At 40.5% G+C, this 18618-nt stretch overlaps 1 protein-coding gene across 1 annotated transcript; it reads right to left on the bottom strand.

Moving 5' to 3' along the window:
• Window positions 1-821: 821 nt before the first annotated feature.
• RPE (ribulose-5-phosphate-3-epimerase) lies at window positions 822-17466 on the bottom strand. Its single transcript, XM_060782120.2, has 6 exons — window positions 17200-17466; window positions 8524-8603; window positions 3439-3578; window positions 2914-3048; window positions 2401-2487; window positions 822-1431 (listed from the first exon to the last, which is right to left on the bottom strand). Exons 1-6 carry the CDS (start codon window positions 17319-17321, stop codon window positions 1309-1311), a joined length of 687 nt encoding a protein of 228 aa, XP_060638103.1. The 5' UTR covers window positions 17322-17466; the 3' UTR covers window positions 822-1308.
• Between the last annotated feature and the right edge of the window lie 1152 nt (window positions 17467-18618).

Genomic DNA, 18618 nt, shown 5'->3' with positions numbered 1-18618 from the left:
AATCCTAACAGCTGGTAAACTGGCTGGGATTTCTGGGAGTTGTAGGCCAAAACACCTGGGGACCCACAGGTTGAGAACCACTGCTCTAACGGGATGTAAAGTTAATATGCCATCTGCCCTTACTATAGAAAATATTTTTCTGTACTCTTTCCTCAGTGTTTCAAATCTCTGGTCTTTAGGTTTCCACTAGGAATAAATAAAGGCACAAGTTTGCTAAAAAGCTTCTTATCTGCAACAACTATCTCTGATCTAGCCTACCACAAACACTCTTTTGTCACTCTATTGCACTAGCTTCAGCTTTTTAATGCATAATATATAGAAACAGGTGTTCATATACTTCAGCTTATTCTTGTATGTATTTCACATCTCCGATTCCTAAAGGAAAATTTGTGATGGAGATCTGTATGGACATTCCAATACTCCTGATTTTTCATTTTAAATATGGCCACTTTTACAATACAGTCTCAGAAAGGCCATAATCTAATGAAAAGTTAGTGCCAAACATGCTGCCTGATGGAGGAGACATGCAAATTTCTCTGTATGGCAGAACTTTTATTTTCAATTAGCAAGTATCTCAAGATGGAAATTAACATATTTACCCAACTTGTAAAGGAAGAGATGTTTCCCAGTCAAAAGGCACTCTAGAGCAGCAGAAAATGACAAAATAGTAACATTTCACAAGTTGCTTGCAATGTAAAAATGTTTATGAAATGGAATATTTGTGAAAAGCATATATATTTGATTCATGATGCATTTCTGCAATATGCTTTTCCACAAAACACCTGGCATTTTTAACTTTAAGGAGCAAATAAACACTGCAGTTAAAAGTAGAGTATTTTTTTATTTAAAAATCCTGTATTATTTTGCTATTTCCATAATGAGATTTTCAAGTAGACTTTTGTCTCTTTATCTCCCTCTCCATTTAATTGTTCATTTATACTCACGTTTTTGGACCTTAGAAGACTTGGACCTAACATTTATTGGCAAGGTCAGCCATTCTTAAGACTTCCCTCATCTTGTTTATTTCCAAGTATTTAAGATTAAGGAATGTATAAATGTATGTTGAATGTGGGTTTCAAATACATTTGTCTTCCATGGTAACCACCACATACAATCTTCAAGCAAGAAGTGTCCATATTTTGCTGTCTCAGGCCAAGCAATTGTACTATATGAATATACCCCCAACTGGTAAGACAGTCCTAACACGTTTTCTATTTCCTTCATGACAATGGAGGAATGAATCTTCAGTGTTGCTGTCTTGCTGCTTCCATGATGGTTCTCATGCTCTTAATAGATACCAGTCTGATTTCATCGGTCAAGAGAACGCTTCTGTGCTGCTTCACAACATACATTTCTCAGCAAATTAATCACCGCTCTAGGGTCATCGCTCTTCATTATAGCACTCCCAGACACAATCATATTTGCCCCTGCCTAAGAAAGAGCATAAAGTCTCTTATTGCGTTAGAAAGATTACATTAAAATTAAATACAAAGTTAGTATGCCCCAGAGAGAAAACAGTAATATCTCAAATCAGTTCTTCTGAGTACAGGTCCCTTTTGACCATTAGCAAAGAAAAACATCACAATTCATCAAAAGTACAAGTTTGTTCAAATAACACAAAACACTAATATTTGAAGCAGTAACTCTAAATAAATGGGGTAGGAGATTTTTCAAATTTAAGCATTAGATTTTCTTTATATACTACTAACCGTCCCCTCCCACGCATTGCTGTGGCCTAGTCAGTGTATGTGTTTTGTGTGTGTGTAGATTTGTGTATATGTATATTTGTGCATATATATGTGGTTTTGTGCATGCGTTGTAATTTAATTTTTGGTTTTTTGGCTTTTTAAAAAGCTCTTTGAGTCGAGTATGGTGCCTCAGAGTGTGGCGAGATCTCTTTCTTTGCAGATTTTTAAACAGAGGTGAGATTGCCATTTGTCTAGAGTGCTTTGTGTCTTCCTGCAAGGCAGGAGGTTTGACTGGATGGCCTCTGTAGTCTCTTCAATGGCTCAATGAATCTATTTTAAATTATTATTATTATTATTATTATTTTACCTGTCCCCTGCCATGAGTTGCTGTGGCCCAGTCTGTGTATATGCGTTCTGTGTGTGTATATGTGTATATACATGGTTTTGGCATGCGTTGTAATGTATTTTTATTTTTTGGCTTTTAAGTCTCTTCCACTATGTTTTTCAGTGTTTTTATAGGTGAGGGTCACTTGTTGGCCTGATAGGTGTATTGTGTCCAAATTTGGTGTCAATTCATCCAGTGGTTTTGAGTTATGTTAATCCCACAAATGAACATTACATTTTTATTTATATAGATTAAAATGTTCCTGAAATTTTTATAAGATATAAAATTATGGTTTCCAATCTTAACGTAGACTGATTTTGGTCTTACCTCTGCACATTTATGAATTGTGTCTGGCCCAACACCACCATCCACTTCAATATCCAAAGAAGGAAACTGTGTTCTCAACCAATGAACCTAGTTATCAAACCAGAAACAACAATTTATCAATAGATAATTACAGATCACATCATCTGTAATATTTTTTTCAAAATAATTTTTATTGTAAGAATAGAATAGTGCTTTTTTCTGTATATTAAAAATGGGGAGGGGGCAAAGAAAATTGGGTGCAGTTCAGAAAAATAAATTAGTATGAAATGGAAAAATGTATAAAAAGAAAAAGAGTTAATTAAGAAAAAAAAGAAAAAGAAAAATTGAGTTAATTTCCAATCTTCCCCATGGGTTTCCACTTTATCTTGTTTTCTGATTTTGCTTTGACACTTTCCCATCATCTGTAATATGTTTTTCTATGTACTGAGGACTAGAATATCCATGTTTAATATGACAGCATTACACATGCCTGTGCACACCTGATCCACTTCAAATGAGAAATGTGAAATCTACCTTTGGCATCATATCTTCCATGAATTTCTGTCCACCAAATCCAGGTTCCACTGTCATAACTAAGGCCATATCTATCTGATTGGCCCATGGTGCCAAGTATTCTACTGTCGTTCCAGGCTTGATAGCCAAACCAACCTATGGAAGAAAATATAATATTTTAAAATACTACATTTTTATTTCAACAAGGGGGATACAATAAGACTATCAAGTTGATCCCATCAACTGACAAGAGAAAATGCTGCAGACTAAAGGTTTTCCCCACAACAGAGAAAAGCTGTACAAATGTATAGCGCTCTTAAGTTGGCTTTCTGCTCTACAGGCACTCTCACTTGGATGCTACTGTTTATACAGATCCAGTGGATGTAAATTTGCTTGCTGCTTCTCACATGGTAATAGATACTTTTCAAAGATGATCTACACAATATTCTTTTTCTATTTTGTATTTTTTTCTTGACCTTTTCCAATTAAGATGCATGTGTTTGACAGTAATACTCAAAACTTTGAAAGATATTGCTCACACCTCACCTTCATCCCATTTTCTCTTATATCTTTAATAAGTGCCCCTGCATTATCCGTAGCTTCTATGTGAAAGGTGTATTGATTGGCACCTGCTGCAGCCATGGATTTCACCCACTGTTCTGGTTTAGCAACCATCATGTGCATATCTAGAAAGATCAAAAGAAATTTTAAAAAATGAATTATATGATGTCCATTTCATGAATCACTAGCTAGAGATGGCATTAATTATGCATCAACCCCATGGGAAAAGAATCTGTCCCTATTAGAGAGCATAACCTTTTAGAGAAGAGCCAAAAAACCCTTTAGAGCAGAATCTCCTCTTGTAGTATATAACCAAATATAATTATGATAGGCAATGGTTTCAGTTGTTAGACTGAATAACCTGCAATTTCCTATCTGTCAGGAAAAACAGAGATTTGCCAGTGCATAAAACAGCAGAGCTTTAAAAGTGTTTTTATCAGTGCCTAAAAAGGTACTCTGCCATAAACTTGTTTCATATCATGCATTCAAAAAGGAGCCCCCTTGTGCCACCAAGACAGCTGACCGAAAGGTCAGTGGTTCAAATCTGGGGAGCAGGTTGAGCTCCCTTCTGTCAGCTCCAGCTTCCCATGCGGGGACATGAGAGAAGCCTCCCACAGGATGGTAAAACATCTGGCCATCCACTGTGCAACGTCCTTGCAGACAGCCAATTCTCTCACACCAGAAGTGACATGCAGTTTCTCAAGTCGCTCCTGACACACAAAATAGACTTTGATGGAAATAACATATTTGGTTTACTCACAACTTTCATGTGTTCAGCATACACAGGAACAAAAACTTATTAGTCCAGTTTCAAATATCTTTGAGATGCTTCCCTGTGCCAGCTAGCCAGGGCATCTCTCTTGTAACAAAATAGCTAGCAACGGGTCACATAGTCAAAAGGAAAGAGAGAGAGAGCATGTGGTCTGCAGCCCCTTTTAGAATTTCTCAGAAACCATAGAGTAAAAGAAGCTGCACACCAGAACATACATACAGGAAACTAACAATACAATACAAAACTTTATTATGGTCACTGACCAGCACAAACTGGGACACAAGCTCCCTGGGAAGGGAAAATACAGCTGCCCAGTGAAGCAGCTATTTAAAAATCAGATTAGAAAAGAGTTTAAAATTGCAGTTTAAGAACCAAGGGGGCGAAGACTGATAGGAAGGGTCAAACACTTGGGGGGGAGGGGCACTTACAAGCCTACACTAAACAGTAAGCAACAAGATCATCGACAGATTGCTAGAGAAGGCTTGATGAAGGTTGTCATTTCCAACAGTCCCTGATTATTATTTTAAAAACTAGGCGTGCTTAATTGCTAATTCCAGGAAGAGTGGCTTTACATGTCAATTCCTATTTAGTATATATAATTGGAAGTATCAGAAATCATATTTCCTTTTAATAAGTCATGATTTTTCCAGGCTTTGAATGTGCTAGTTTTGCAGAAAATGCTTTATTTACATTGTTTGATGCATAGAAATATTTATGCTCATGGCATGCATACATACATACATATATGTATGTATGTATGTATGCATGCCATGAGCATAAACACACACACACACACACACACATATATATACACACATGAACATATACACACACACACAAGTGTGTTTGTTTTTAACCTGTTGTTCCTCTTCTGTTTTAAAAAAAACCACAGAGGCATTTTCAGGCATTGCTTGGGTTTATATCTGGTCCATATTCTTAACAGGACACGTCTCATAAAATGATTTTTAAAATCTGCATTAACTTTGGCTTTATTGCACCATAAATATGCAGTCAATCCAAGCATCAGATCATGGCCTACCTCTTCTAATAATATTTTATTTCTCAGTCTTGTAGAATATTTATGTATTCTGTTGCTTAAGAGGCCATAGGAAAAGCTAGTGTGTGTTTGCATGTGTGTATGTCTACAGATAAATAGAACTGTTATTCCATGCCCAATGGTTTATTTAATTGCCCAATAAGAAAGAATAAGCATTCCCATGTCTAGGGTCTTTCACTTTAAGAAAGGATTTCTCATTCTTGGGTACTACTAGGTATTACAATGTAACACCAAACCAGGAAACAAAATATTAACTGTAAACTCAAGTAATAAGTATAAACTCAAAATAGTAACTAAACTAAAATGTATAAAAACATCACAGATTTTTATTAGTTGGCAATAATAAAATGCAGGATTTCAGGAACCACCACATATAAATTGCCTTCAGCAGTTGCATCTTGTCACAACATATACATTACTCTTGTGAATATGTTTGTAGACAGCTCAATCTTGATGTAGTATTGCTAATTTGGAGCATGTTTTCTTCTAAAATGGCTAGTTAATCCACCATATATTTAAGGCCTGTACAACTGAATTTCATAATAAATTCTGCAGAGCTAAAAAGAAATAAGCACCTTTGAGACTAAGTAAGACATTTTGTAAGGAGGAAAGCAAAAGGAAACAGGGATAAGGGGAGATATGCCCAGTTAAATGCGCAATTCCAGAGGTTAGCCAGAAGAGAGAAGGAACTATTTTTAAACAAGCAATGCATGGAAGTGGAAGAAGACAACAGAATAGGAAGGACAAGAGACCTCTTCCAGAAAATTAGAAACATTGGAGGTAAATTTCAGGCAAAAATTGGTATGATAAAAAACAAAGATGGCAGGGACCTAACAGAAGCTGAAGAGATCAAGAGAAGGTGGCGAGACTATACAGAAGATCTGTATAGGAAGGATAACAATATCGAGGATAGCTTTGACGGTGTGGTGAATGAATTAGAACCAGACATCCTGAGGAGTGAGGTTGAATGGGCCTTAAGAAGCATTGCTAACAACAAGGCAGCAGGAGATGATGGGATCCCAGCTGAACTGTTTAAAATCTTAAAAGATGATGCTGTCAAGGTGATGCATGCCATTTGCCAGCAAATATGGAAAACACAAGAATGGCCATCAGACTGGAAAAAATCAACTTATATCCCCATACCAAAAAAGGGAAATGCGAAAGACTGCTCAAACTTCCGTACAGTGGCCCTTATTTCTCATGCCAGTAAGGTAATGCTCAAGATCCTGCAAGGAAGACTCCAGCAATACATGGAGAGAGAGTTGCCAGATGTTCAAGCTGGGTTTAGAAAAGGCAGAGGAACGAGAGACCAGATTGCCAATATCCGCTGGATAATGGAGAAAGGCAGGGAGTTTCAGAAAAACATCTACTTCTGCTTCATTGACTATTCTAAAGCCTTTGACTGTGTGGATCATAATAAATTGTGGCAAGTTCTTGGTGGGATGGGCATCCCAAGCCACCTTGTCTCTCTCCTGAGGAATCTGTACAAGGACCAAGTCGCAACAGTCAGAACTGACCACGGAACAACAGACTGGTTCAAGATTGGGAAAGGCGTACGGCAAGGCTGCATCCTCTCACCCAACCTTTTTAACTTGTATGCAGAACACATCATGCGATGTGCGGGGCTGGATGAATGCAAAGCTGGGGTGAAAATTGCTGGAAGAAACATTAACAACCTCAGATATGCAGATGACACCACTCTGATGGCCGAAAGCGAGGAGGAGCTGAGGAGCCTTCTAATCAAGGTGAAAGAAGAAAGCGCAAAAGCCGGGTTGCAGCTAAACGTCAAAAAAACCAAGATTATGGCAACAAGAATGATTGACAACTGGAAAATAGAGGGAGAAACCGTGGAGGCCGTGACAGACTTTGTATTTCTAGGTGCAAAGATTACTGCAGATGCAGACTGTAGCCAGGAAATCAGAAGACGCTTACTTCTTGGGAGGAGAGCAATGTCCAGTCTCGATAAAATAGTGAAGAGTAGAGACATCAGACTGGCAACAAAGATCCGCCTAGTCAAAGCCATGGTATTCCCTGTAGTCACCTACGGATGTGAGAGCTGGACCTTAGGGAAGGCTGAGCGAAGGAAGATAGATGCTTTTGAGCTGTGGTGTTGGAGGAAAGTGCTGAGAGTGCCTTGGACTGCGAGAAGATCCAACCAGTCCATCCTCCAGGAAATAAAGCCCGACTGCTCACTGGAGGGAAAGATACTAGAGACAAAGTTGAAGTACTTTGGCCACATCATGAGGAGACAGGAAAGCCTAGAGAAGACAATTATGCTGGGGAAAGTGGAAGGCAAAAGGAAGAGGGGCCGACCAAGGGCAAGATGGATGGATGGCATCCTTGAAGTGACTGGACTGACCTTGAGGGAGCTGGGGGTGGTAACGGCCGACAGGGAGCTCTGGCGTAGGCTGGTCCATGAGGTCACGAAGAGTCGGAGACGACTGAACGAATGAACAACAACAAGACATTTTGTGGAGTCAATTTAAATCTGCAGAGCTAGCTGTTGCTTGATTCTTAATGACAACTATCACATGTCCCATGCTTTTGCACTAGTCAGTACAGTACTGAAGTACACTGTATACTTCTTCATAAGTATACTATTCTTCATAACTTGAGACTGCATAATGTTTGTGGCATTATTGAGTTGATTTCTGAATGTTAATTTTACAATGTTTATAGTAATTGTGTGTTTCCTATTATTATCCCACAATAATCTCTGTAAGGAGAGTTCCTAATCTGCACCCTTCTACAACAGTGTGACACCAGAGAGTTTTTCAAGAGCCAGGACAAAAACAGGTGTTAACTCCAGGTTTACTGAAATTTCATTACTTCTGAGCTCATCGAGATGTGAGCAAAATTTGAGCCATTTCTTCTGTGGTTACAGTTTCAGATTTCTGATGTATTCTGAAGTGTGTGACTACTAGTAGTGATTCATCCACAAAATGCAAGAAAATTATTTTTAAAGAAATATAACTTATGATAGACAGTTCAGCTGAGGACATTTACTACATGGCACAATTCTAAAAGATACCTCAGAGTAGGCACACAGTTGTTGAATATTATTTTGAGATCATATTAAATTGTCATAGAATTTATTTAATCCCAGCAATACAGATTAGTTGCTCAAAACTATGCTTAAGAATGAGATAGAAAAAAGTTCCTGATTTCCACCACCAGCCCAAAAGAATGTGTGTGTACCCAATAACAAAGTATACAATTCAGTTAAATGTTAATTGCTTACCAAAGAAGGGTTGCTGGCCCAGCTCCTTTCGAAGGCATTCTACCACAGGATGGCCAAAAGTGATGTTTGGGACAAAATGCCTATGGAGTTAAGAAGAAAATATTTGAGTATTACTACTCCTAAAGAATTCATTAAAAATGTGATTGCATTCTGTTGCAAATATATTTCATTTTATAAGAATTTGGGGCTGTGTGTTTCTCTTATCATTCTGAAAGGAACTCCCAGAGTCTCAGTTCTTTATTAAAGGTTAGTAAAATACCTCAGATTATTTTAATAAAGAAGATAGAATCATAGAATCAAAGAGTTGGAAGAGACCTCCTGGGCCATCCAGTCCAACCCCCTGCCAAGAAGCAGGTGTGTTGCATTCAAATCACCCCTGACAGATGGCCATCCATCCTCTGTTCAAAAGCTTCCAAAGAAGGAGCCTCCACCACACTCTGGGGCAGAGAGTTCCACTGCTGAACGGCTCTCACAGTCAGGAAGTTCTTCCTCATGTTCAGATGGAATCTCCTCTTGTAGTTTGAAGCCATTATTCCGCATCCTAGTCTCCAGGGCAGCAGAAAACAAACTTGCTCCCTCCTCCCTGTGGCTTTCTCTCACATATTTATACATGGCTATCATATCTCCTCTCAGCCTTCTCTTCTTCAGGCTAAACATGCCCAGCTCCTTAAGCCGCTCCTCGTAGGGCTTGTTCTCCAGACCCTTGATCATTTTAGTCGCCCTCCTCTGGACACATTTACACTGCATAGTGTAATGAGTCCACAATTAGACATCAATGCTTTAAAAGTCTAGAGCTCTGCTAAGTACTATTGGTTGCATCCTAAGTTTAAATTAGCTTAAGGAAGTTCTGTGAAAGAAGACAATCTGTCGCCTCATCTTCTATAATCTAAAATGCTATCTGAACAATATGTGCTGTGAATGCAGTGAATAATATGTTTGTGTGAGGAGGAAACTTCTCAAAAAATAAAAGCCCCAATCTCTCTGTCTCTCTCAGCCTGCAATGAGATAGTTCTCCTTGAATTCTGAACACATGGTAGTAAAGCTGAGGAAGTAAAGTCTTCCCCTGGAGAGTTTAATATGTTATTACAGTAAACAAGAATGTTCCGGTCCATTATTTACATAAAGAGGAGTATTGTGGTTTCACAGTGGCTTCTGTTGAAACAGGTTCCACTCAATGATACATAGGCAAGATTTTATTGTTGTGGCATGCCATATTAGTGATTAATACATGTACTATTTCACTGAAAAATATGGTGAAGAACACAGAAAGTGCCAGTAAACAAGCTATAACCAAGTTCAGTGATGTCCACTGATCTCTGTAAGTACATGACAGTTCTCAATGAGGCTGAAAGAGCAATCCACTCTGGATGTAACAAGGGTTAATCCCTTGTTACATCCAGTTCAACTCTGAAACATACCAGTTACCCTCTTCTCTCTTGCCTCCGTTTGTAAACCCCTGTGTTGGCAACTTCCAGTACATCCGGTTCACATATGTCTAAGCCACAATAAGTACATGCTTTTATGGTGCTGTAGGATTAATATAGGTAGTTACTCAAATGTAGTGATTTGAGTGTTAGGCTATGGACAGATTTTCAGAGACGTAGAACACTTAAGTGCTGAATGCTGGATTGGGCGTACAGCAACTCCCCAAATGCTGCAGAGGCAGGATTGTGTCCCCACCACCCAGCCATCCTAACTGTCTGCCTGTGCTTGTCACAGCAGTTTCCTGGCCACAACAGGGAGGCATACCTGTCCATCACATGCCCTGACATCAGACGGGACACTAAGAGAAGATATGCAAAGGTGAAACTGTCATTTTTTTAAAGTATTTTTTATTAATTGATTAATTGTTAACGCAAGTAGAGTACTACAAATCTCAATAATTGAATTCAGATTAACATTTTCACTCGATATAATGTGTCTTATTTACTGAACCTTACCAATCCCAATTCTACACTGATCAACCACTTGTGTCCAGCATTTTTTTTAGTTTATAGTGTGTGTTTTTCCCTCCCCCCATGCATTAGGAACAGTCGCATTTTGAATATTATTTGACTTAATCGAGGATATTCCGTTATTTATATTTTCTTTTTTCTTTTACTATCAAAGTTCCCATTTCGAGTCCCAGTTCATCTTACAACAATTTGTTGTGCATTTCATCCTTTCAAAAATATAATCCCGAAGCATATAGTCTGCTAAATATTCAAGCCATTTTTAAATTCCCATTTTTCTGCTCTTTCCAGCACAAAGCTACAGTAGCCTGAGCTGCTTCTATCATATTTTATAATATCTGCCCATTTATTAATGCTGCCCTGCCATCAATTTTCTGAATCAAAAAATCCCTTTTATTCAGCTCTACTGTTTGCCCTATTAGTTCTTCTATCTTTTTATTTTATTATAACTTTTAATATCTTTTCACAGTCTCACAACATGTGCATAAAAGGGTCTATTTCACCGCATTGGTGCCAACATAGGTTTGATTATTTAATTATATAGGCTAATTTAAGTGGGGTTCTATACCATTTGGTCAATATTTTCCATTGTGTTTTTATGGTCCTAATAGGTTTATTTTTTTTAATTGAATTAATCCAGTGTTCAGTGTCTGGCTCACTGCAGTTTATATTGTCCGTTCAGACAATCAGAATCTCCTTGAAGTTCCCCATTTTAGGACCTTCCACCTGATGTCTACTAGGCGTAGAGCATTCACGGTGGTGGCTCCTTACCTGTGGAATGCCTTGCCAGCGGAAACACGAGCTCTCAGAGACGTACTATCTTTTTGTAGAGCTTGTAAAACTTATTTATTTAGGCTGGCATTTGAATCTTGCTGATTGAAATTTTTCTTTGATTTTAAATGTAATGTATCACATTGTAAACCGCTCCGAGCCTTTGGGGAGTGGCGGTATATAAAATTGATTAATAAATTATAAATAAATAAATATCCTCTTTCCATATCTCGACTGGTGTTTGCTTCAGTTTATATTGTTTTTCAACTATTTTCTTATATCAAGCCTTTCTCCTCCAATTTCCATTTTAACATTGGATCAAAATCTGTTTCTGGACTTTCCTTTCTCCTCCACTCTACAATCCTTTGTTTTAAACCGTTCCATAGCAGCCAGCTACTTTGTCCATATTTGTCTTTTATCATATAAAGACAAGATGATATAAATTGAACCTGTGTCATGGTTGGAGACCGCTGTGATGGGGGGGGGGGGACTGCCCTCCTGTATCCCTGGGCCAAATTCTGTGGGCCTATACCCAATTTTGGGTACTGTTTGGCAAGGTGGGGTTAAGGTACCTTTGCCCCGCATTACACTGGATCAGTCCCGTGTGGTGTTTGGTCACCATGGGGATAATCCTCTTCTACACCAACCTAAAATGATCAGTGTAGATTGGGCCTATGACTGTAGAGATTAAGGTTTAATAATAATAATATAATAAAACTTTATTTATACCCCGCTCCATCTCCCCCAGGGGGACTTGGGGAGGCTTACATGAGGCCAAGCCCATCAGTACAATAAACACAATATTACACAAAAGCATAAGAAAACCAGAAAATAAAATACATAAAATGCAAAACCAATATAATAGATGACACAGCAATATAAAATCAAACATTAAAACACAAAGGAATTACACTGGGCATGGCCAAATTCAAAGGTAATTTTTTTAAGGTTTATATCTCCACTCAACCCACTGGTTGACCCTGGTTGACAGACTCTGCCTCAGAGGAAGGCAAAGGCAAACTCTCCATGAATACTTCTTGGCAGTAAGACTCCATTGCAGAGTTGCTGCATAGCTGAAAACAACTTGAAGGCACAGAAGGATTAAGTCAAAACTGGATCCAGGTATGTTTAATTTATCCGGCACTACTGAACAGGCATGCCTATGCTCGCCTTTTTCATCCAATTGGTAACTAGGACAGCCACTCACAAAGGCTGCCCTACCTCTGAGCTGATTTGGGGGGGGGGGGGGGGGAGAAGACAGCCATCTATACCAGTGGTTCTCAACCTGGGGTCCCCAGATGTTTTTGGCCTACAACTCCCAGAAATCCCAGCCAGTTTACCAGCTGTTAGGATTTCTGGGAATTGAAGGCCAAAAACATCTGGGGACCCCAGGTTGAGAACCACTGATCTATACCAACATGAGCTCAATAGAGGAAAGAAAATAAAGGGGGAAAAAAGGAAAATAGTGAACCACACTACACAACAAAATTAGAAAATAAAATCTGCTCCAGGTTTGAAAGTGTTATTTCCTGTTTAATTGTGCAGTCCTTACACAATGTCATGCTCAAATCACACTGTTTGGGGCCTGGTTTTTCACTGTAAAAATGCAGGTGAAGTCTTCCCTATCCAGAAATCCTAAATGCTCCAAAATCCAAAATCAGCCACATTTTGTGAGGGTTGTTAAAGGCACCAAATCCAAGTTAGTACTCGGTTAGTATTTGGGAGATTAAGGGCCTGACATTCCTCATCCTGCTCTAGATCATGGGATTATAGAGTTTACAATATTCCTAACCTCTATACCTGCTTCTTCAAAGACAGTACAAACCCATCAGAAAAAGGCTCTTTACCCAGTTCCCAAACTGAGAACCACCAATCCAGAGAGCCTTATTACAATGTAGATCATTGGCCTTATCCAATCGGTAATTGAGGCCCCTTTGACACTGCCATATAAAATCCAGGTTATCTGCTTTGAAATTGATTATATGGTAGTGTAGACTCTTGGTTAACAGTACTGAAAGCCACTGAGAGGTGCAGGAGAATCAACAGTGACACACTCCCCCATCTAGCTGTCTCTATTCCATAACCAGGCCTGAAACTAGATTGAAATGGATCTAGATAATCCATTTCATCCAGAAATCCTTAGAGTTGGGAGGCTACCACACGCTCCAAGATCTTGCTCAGAAAGGGGAGATTGAATGCTGGCCGGTAGTTGTCCATTATAGAGGGGTTCAGGGACGGCTTTTTAAATATAGACCTCACAATCGCCTCCTTTAGGCAAATTGGAACTTTTCCTTGTTCCAAGGAAGCACTGACCACCACATTCACCCACTCTGCCAGCTCCTCTCTGGCTTGTTTGATCAGTCAGGAGGGCAAGGATCTAGAATACATGTGATAGCTCTTAGCTCTCACCTCTCTAAGGCTCCTGTCCACATCCTCAGGCTGCACAACTTGAAAGGCATCCATCAACACTCGACAAGCAGGAGCCAAAGTTATAATGTTATACACTTGCATTGGTCTCTGGCTTTGCAAAGATTTTTACTCTCCCTCCCTTGCTTGCTGTTGCACACACACACTGAGCAAAGGCATGTGAAGACAGCATGGAAAAAGATCTTAAAAGGGCATCCTATATGTCATTTGCAAAAGGGTTTCTTCTATGTTACAGTACCTTCTTATCAGCAGTTATGGAGGTCATCCATTAAAGTGACTAAATCTGCCAAGAGACAGGGTTCTAATAATTTTATCTTGCACGATTGGCCCGCCCTTTGTGGTTTGATTGATTTTATTATGTTATTTTGCATTGTCTATTTTATTTTGTTGTACAGGGTGAGGCAGCACAACTTCCTTTTTTAAAAATGCATGCCATTCAGTCGGTTGAAGATGTAGCAGAGGCCTAGTGGTCTCGTTCGAGAGGCAGGAGTATAAAGTTTTGTCTTGACACAGTTCAGTCAGCATCATGCGTTGGAACTGTGAGGAGCGTGCTTTTGTCGTTGAGGCCTATTTTTTGAGCGGATTTGAAGTGGCCAGCCTGCTCTCCAGATTTGGCCCCTTGTGATTTTTTTCTATAGGGTTTTTTGAAATCCCATGTTTCTGTGAACCGTCCAGGGACCCTACAAGATTTGAAGACCAACATCCAGGAAGAAATTGCCAACATAACGCTTGCTATGCTGGCAAGTCATGACAAACGCCAGAAATCAGTTTACTCAGTGTATGGAGAATGGAGAATGGGGGACATCTCCTACCTAATTTGATCTTCAAAACTACGTAAAACAAAACTTTAGGTATGCGCCCTACATTATAAAAAATATAAACATTTCTGATTCATACAATGGGTTTTAATAAGTTTTGAAAAAAGGAAGTTATGCTGCCTCACCCTAGGATATGTATTTGTTGTGTTTAATTTTCAATTGTTGGTATATTATTTTGTTGTATTATTTTTGGGCTGGGCCTCATGGTAGCTGCCCCAAGTCCCTATTGGGGAGATGACGTCGGGGTATAAATAAAGTTTATTATATTATTATTAAAATCCCCCCCGCCCCACTCACCCAATAATGGAACGCCATTATTTTGCTTTCCGACTGTTCCATGTACACAAATGTTGTTACAGGCAAAACACTTCATGCGCAAAATGACCTTGAGGCAAGGGGTGTCCATGAAACAGAATCTCCTGTTTAGACTTGGGTCCAATCACCAAGGGCTCTTCTACACAGCCATATAAATCAGAATACCAAAGCAGAATAACCCACAACTTTGAACTATGAGTTGATGCTGCCTTATATCCTAGTCCGGGTCAGTGAAGACATCTACCCTTGCGCTGTGCTACTCTGCTGCTGAGTATGCATGCCCAGTGTGGAACATATCTCACCACACTAAAACAGTGGATGTGGCTCTTAATGAAACATGCCACATTGTCACGGGGTGCCTGCGCCCTACACCACTGGAGAAATTACACTGCTTAGCCGGTATTGCACCACCTGACATCCGCCGGGAAGTAGCAGCCAATAATGAAAGGACCAAGGCAGTGACATCTCCAGCTCATCCCCTGTTTGGGTATCAGCCAGCACGTCAACGACTTAAATCTAGAAATAGTTTTCTAAGATCTACAGAGACACTTGCTGGAACACCTCAGCAAGCGAGAGTCCAAAAGTGGCAGGTTCAAACCCAGAACCTCAACCAATGGCTGATACCAAATGAGAGACTCCCTCCTGGGCACACAGAGGACTGGGTAACTTGGAAGGCGCTGAACAGACTGCGCTCTGGCACCATGAGATGCAGAGCCAATCTTCAGAAATGGGAGTACAAAGTGAAATCCTCGACATGCGAGTGTGGAGAGGAGGAAACCACTGACCACCAGATGCAATGCAACCTGAGCCCTGCCACATGCACAATGGAGGACCTCCTTGCGGCAACACCAGAGGCACTCCAGGTGGCCAGATACTGGTCAAAGGACATTTAATCAACTCCCAAATTTTGTATTTTGTCTGTTTGTTTGCTTTATTCTGTTAGAAATGTAATATAATTGACTGGTTGCCCTGACATGACAAAATATCCTAGTCCAGGTTCACTCAAACTTTTTAAACGGAGAGCTGGATTATAATTTGAAAAAAACATGAATGAATTCTTATGCACACTGCACATATCTTATTTGTAGTGCAAAAAACACTTAAAAACAACACAATAATTAAAATACATCATCATCATCACCATCATCTTTAATTACTTATTAATCGCCCTCCATCCGAGTTGCTCCAGGCGATTTACATTGCAGAAATTATACAGGGTAAAACACATACATACAAATATTAAAATTAACATGGGTCGAATGCTCTAGTAAAAAGCCAGGTCTTAAGTGCTAGAGTAAAAGGCCCAAAATCACGCATCACTCTCATATAGGGAGGCAAGGAATTCCATAAGGCAGGGGTCAGAAATAGATAAGGCCCTGTGTCTGGTGCTTTCCAAGTGCACTTCCCTAAGACCCGGTATCCCAACGCAAATCGCGTTGGGATGGTCGTGGCGACTTATTTATTTATTTCCAGTTCTTACATTCCGCCCTTCTCACCCTGCAGGGGACTCAGGGCGGATTACAGTAAACACATATATGGCAAACATTCAATGCCAGTTTGACAAACAACATTTAACAGACAAATACACTGAGGCTATTTTAACTTTTTCTGGCCGCCAGGGGAGCTGCTGCTTTTCATCGTCCATCAACGACACCGATGAAGTTCTTCCGCATTCCACATTCCCTGGAGTCTTTTTTCTTTATGGCCTCATAAATTAGTTAAATTTAGCCTCCCACGCAAGGTGGTACCTTATTTTCCTACTTGACAGATGCAACTGTCTTTCGGGTTACAAAGGTTGACAACAGGCTACACAATTGGTTGGAAACCCACTCCAGCCCCGGCTGGCTTCGAACTCATGACCTTTTTGGTCAGAGTGATCTTAATGCAGCTGACACTCAGCCACCTGCACCACAATCCCGGTGCTTCCGATGATGGGAGAAGGAGAGATGGAACAATTTTAACAAATATAAATTTATTAGTATTTCAATCGGAAGTGTGGGCCTGCTTTTGGCTGATGAGATAGGATTGTTGTTGTGTGTTTTCAAGTCATTTCAGACTTAGGTTGACCCTGGAGGGCCATATCTGGCCCTTGGGCCTTAGTTTGAGGACCCCTATCCTAGTCCAAAGCAAATATTGTGAACTTTCTGGCTTGATATTCTGGGTTATATGGCTGTGTGGAAGGGCCCCAATATAGCTCATTAAGTAGATGCAAAATCTCCCCCCCCCCCCAAAAAAAAAACAACAACAACATTTGGAAGCCAAAACTTCTAATGCTTCCTTGTCCCAAGCATTAGAAAGGTTAAGGTCACGAGTGACGTTTCCTCCAGCCAAGGAAGGCTGGCCCTTTCTGGACCGGAAGTAGTGTCCAGAAGGCACACGAAGCGCGACGTTACCCGTCCATGACGTCCAGGTGAAGGTAGTCGGCCCCGCAGTCCAGCATGCGGGTGCATTCGGCGCCCAGGGCCGCCAGGTCACTGTTGAGGATGGAGGGGCCTATCCGGCACCCAGACGCCATGGCTGCTCCGCCGAGGAGGAAGAGGAGGCCTCGCCGGCCCTGCAAGAAGGCCCCCCGGTTGCTAAGCGAGCTCAGCAGCGCCGTCTCGCTCTCTTTTTCCCTCAAGGAAGAGAGCGTCACAGGAAATCGTCACGAGGAGAGCATGACGGGAAAAGTAGTGCGAGCCCTACTCCACCTCCATTGCCATGGCAACACCCTGTGGAACCCTGGGATAAAGGGGGGGGGGGCACAGGCAAAGCCGCTCCAATCTTGCAATACTTACTTTCAGTTCTTGTGGGTTTTTTCGGGCTATATGGCCATGTTCTAGAGGCATTTCTCCTGACGTTTCGCCTGCATCTATGGCAAGCATCCTCAGAGGTCTGCTGGAGCTGGGAAAAAGGGGTTTATATATCTGTGGACTGACCAGGGTGAGACAAAAGGCTTTTGTAAGTTGGGCTAGGTGTGAATCTTTTCAACTGACCACCTTGATTAGCATACAATGGGCTGACTGTGCCTGGAGCAAACTCTTAATGAAGGGTGCTTAGAAGTCCCTGCCTGTTTTTCTCTCTGCTGTTTTAATTTTAGAATTTTTTAATACTGGTAGCCAGATTTTGTTCATTTTCATGGTTTCTTCCTTTCTGTTGAAATTGTCCACATGTTTGTGGATTTCAATGGCTTCTCTGTGTAGTCTGACATGGTGGTTGTGAGAGTGGCCCAGCATTTCTGTGTTCTCAAATAAAATGCTATGTCCAGGTTGGTTCATCAGGTGCTCTGCTATGGCTGATTTCTCTGGTTGGAGTAGTCTGCAGTGCCTTTCATGTTCCTGGATTCTTGTTTGGGCGCTGCGTTTGGTGGTCCCTATGTAGACTTGTCCACAGCTGCATGGTATACGGTAGACTCCTGCAGAAGCATTTCTCCTGACGTTTCGCCTGCATCTATAGCAAGTTTCCTCAGAGGTGAGGTCTGCTGGAGCTGGGAAAAAAGGGGGTTTATATATCTGTGGAATGACCAGGGTGAGACAAAGGGTGAGGCATTTTATTTGAGAACACAAAAATGCTGGACCACTCTCACAACTACGATGTCAGACTACACACAGAAGCCATTGAAATCCACAAACGTGGACAATTTCAACAGAAAGGAAGAAACCATGAAAATGAACAAAATCTGGCTACCAGTATTTTAAAAACTCAAAAATTACAACAGCAAAAACAGCAGAGAGGAAAAACAGGCAGGGACATCTAATCACCTTTCAAGAAGAGTTTGCTCCAGGCACAGTCAGCCCATTGTATGCTAATCAAGGTGGTCAGTTGAAAGATCC

Source organism: Anolis sagrei, chromosome 1 (genome assembly GCF_037176765.1).
Source record: "Anolis sagrei isolate rAnoSag1 chromosome 1, rAnoSag1.mat, whole genome shotgun sequence".
In the NCBI taxonomy this organism is placed as follows: Eukaryota; Metazoa; Chordata; class Lepidosauria; order Squamata; family Dactyloidae; genus Anolis; species Anolis sagrei.
Note: the sequence above shows the minus strand (reverse complement) of the source record. Positions and strands in the feature narration are given on the sequence as shown.

Excerpts from the sequence above, each read along its gene's own strand:
- RPE (XM_060782120.2), bottom strand. The coding sequence starts at position 17,321 with ATGGCGTCTGGGTGCCGGATAGGCCCCTCCATCCTCAACAGTGACCTG. Across the intron at positions 8,604-17,199 it reads CACCTGGACGTCATGGACGG|GCATTTTGTCCCAAACATCA; the intron begins GTAACGTCGCGC and ends TTAACTCCATAG. Across the intron at positions 3,049-3,438 it reads TAAGAGAAAATGGGATGAAG|GTTGGTTTGGCTATCAAGCC; the intron begins GTGAGGTGTGAG and ends TTTCTTCCATAG.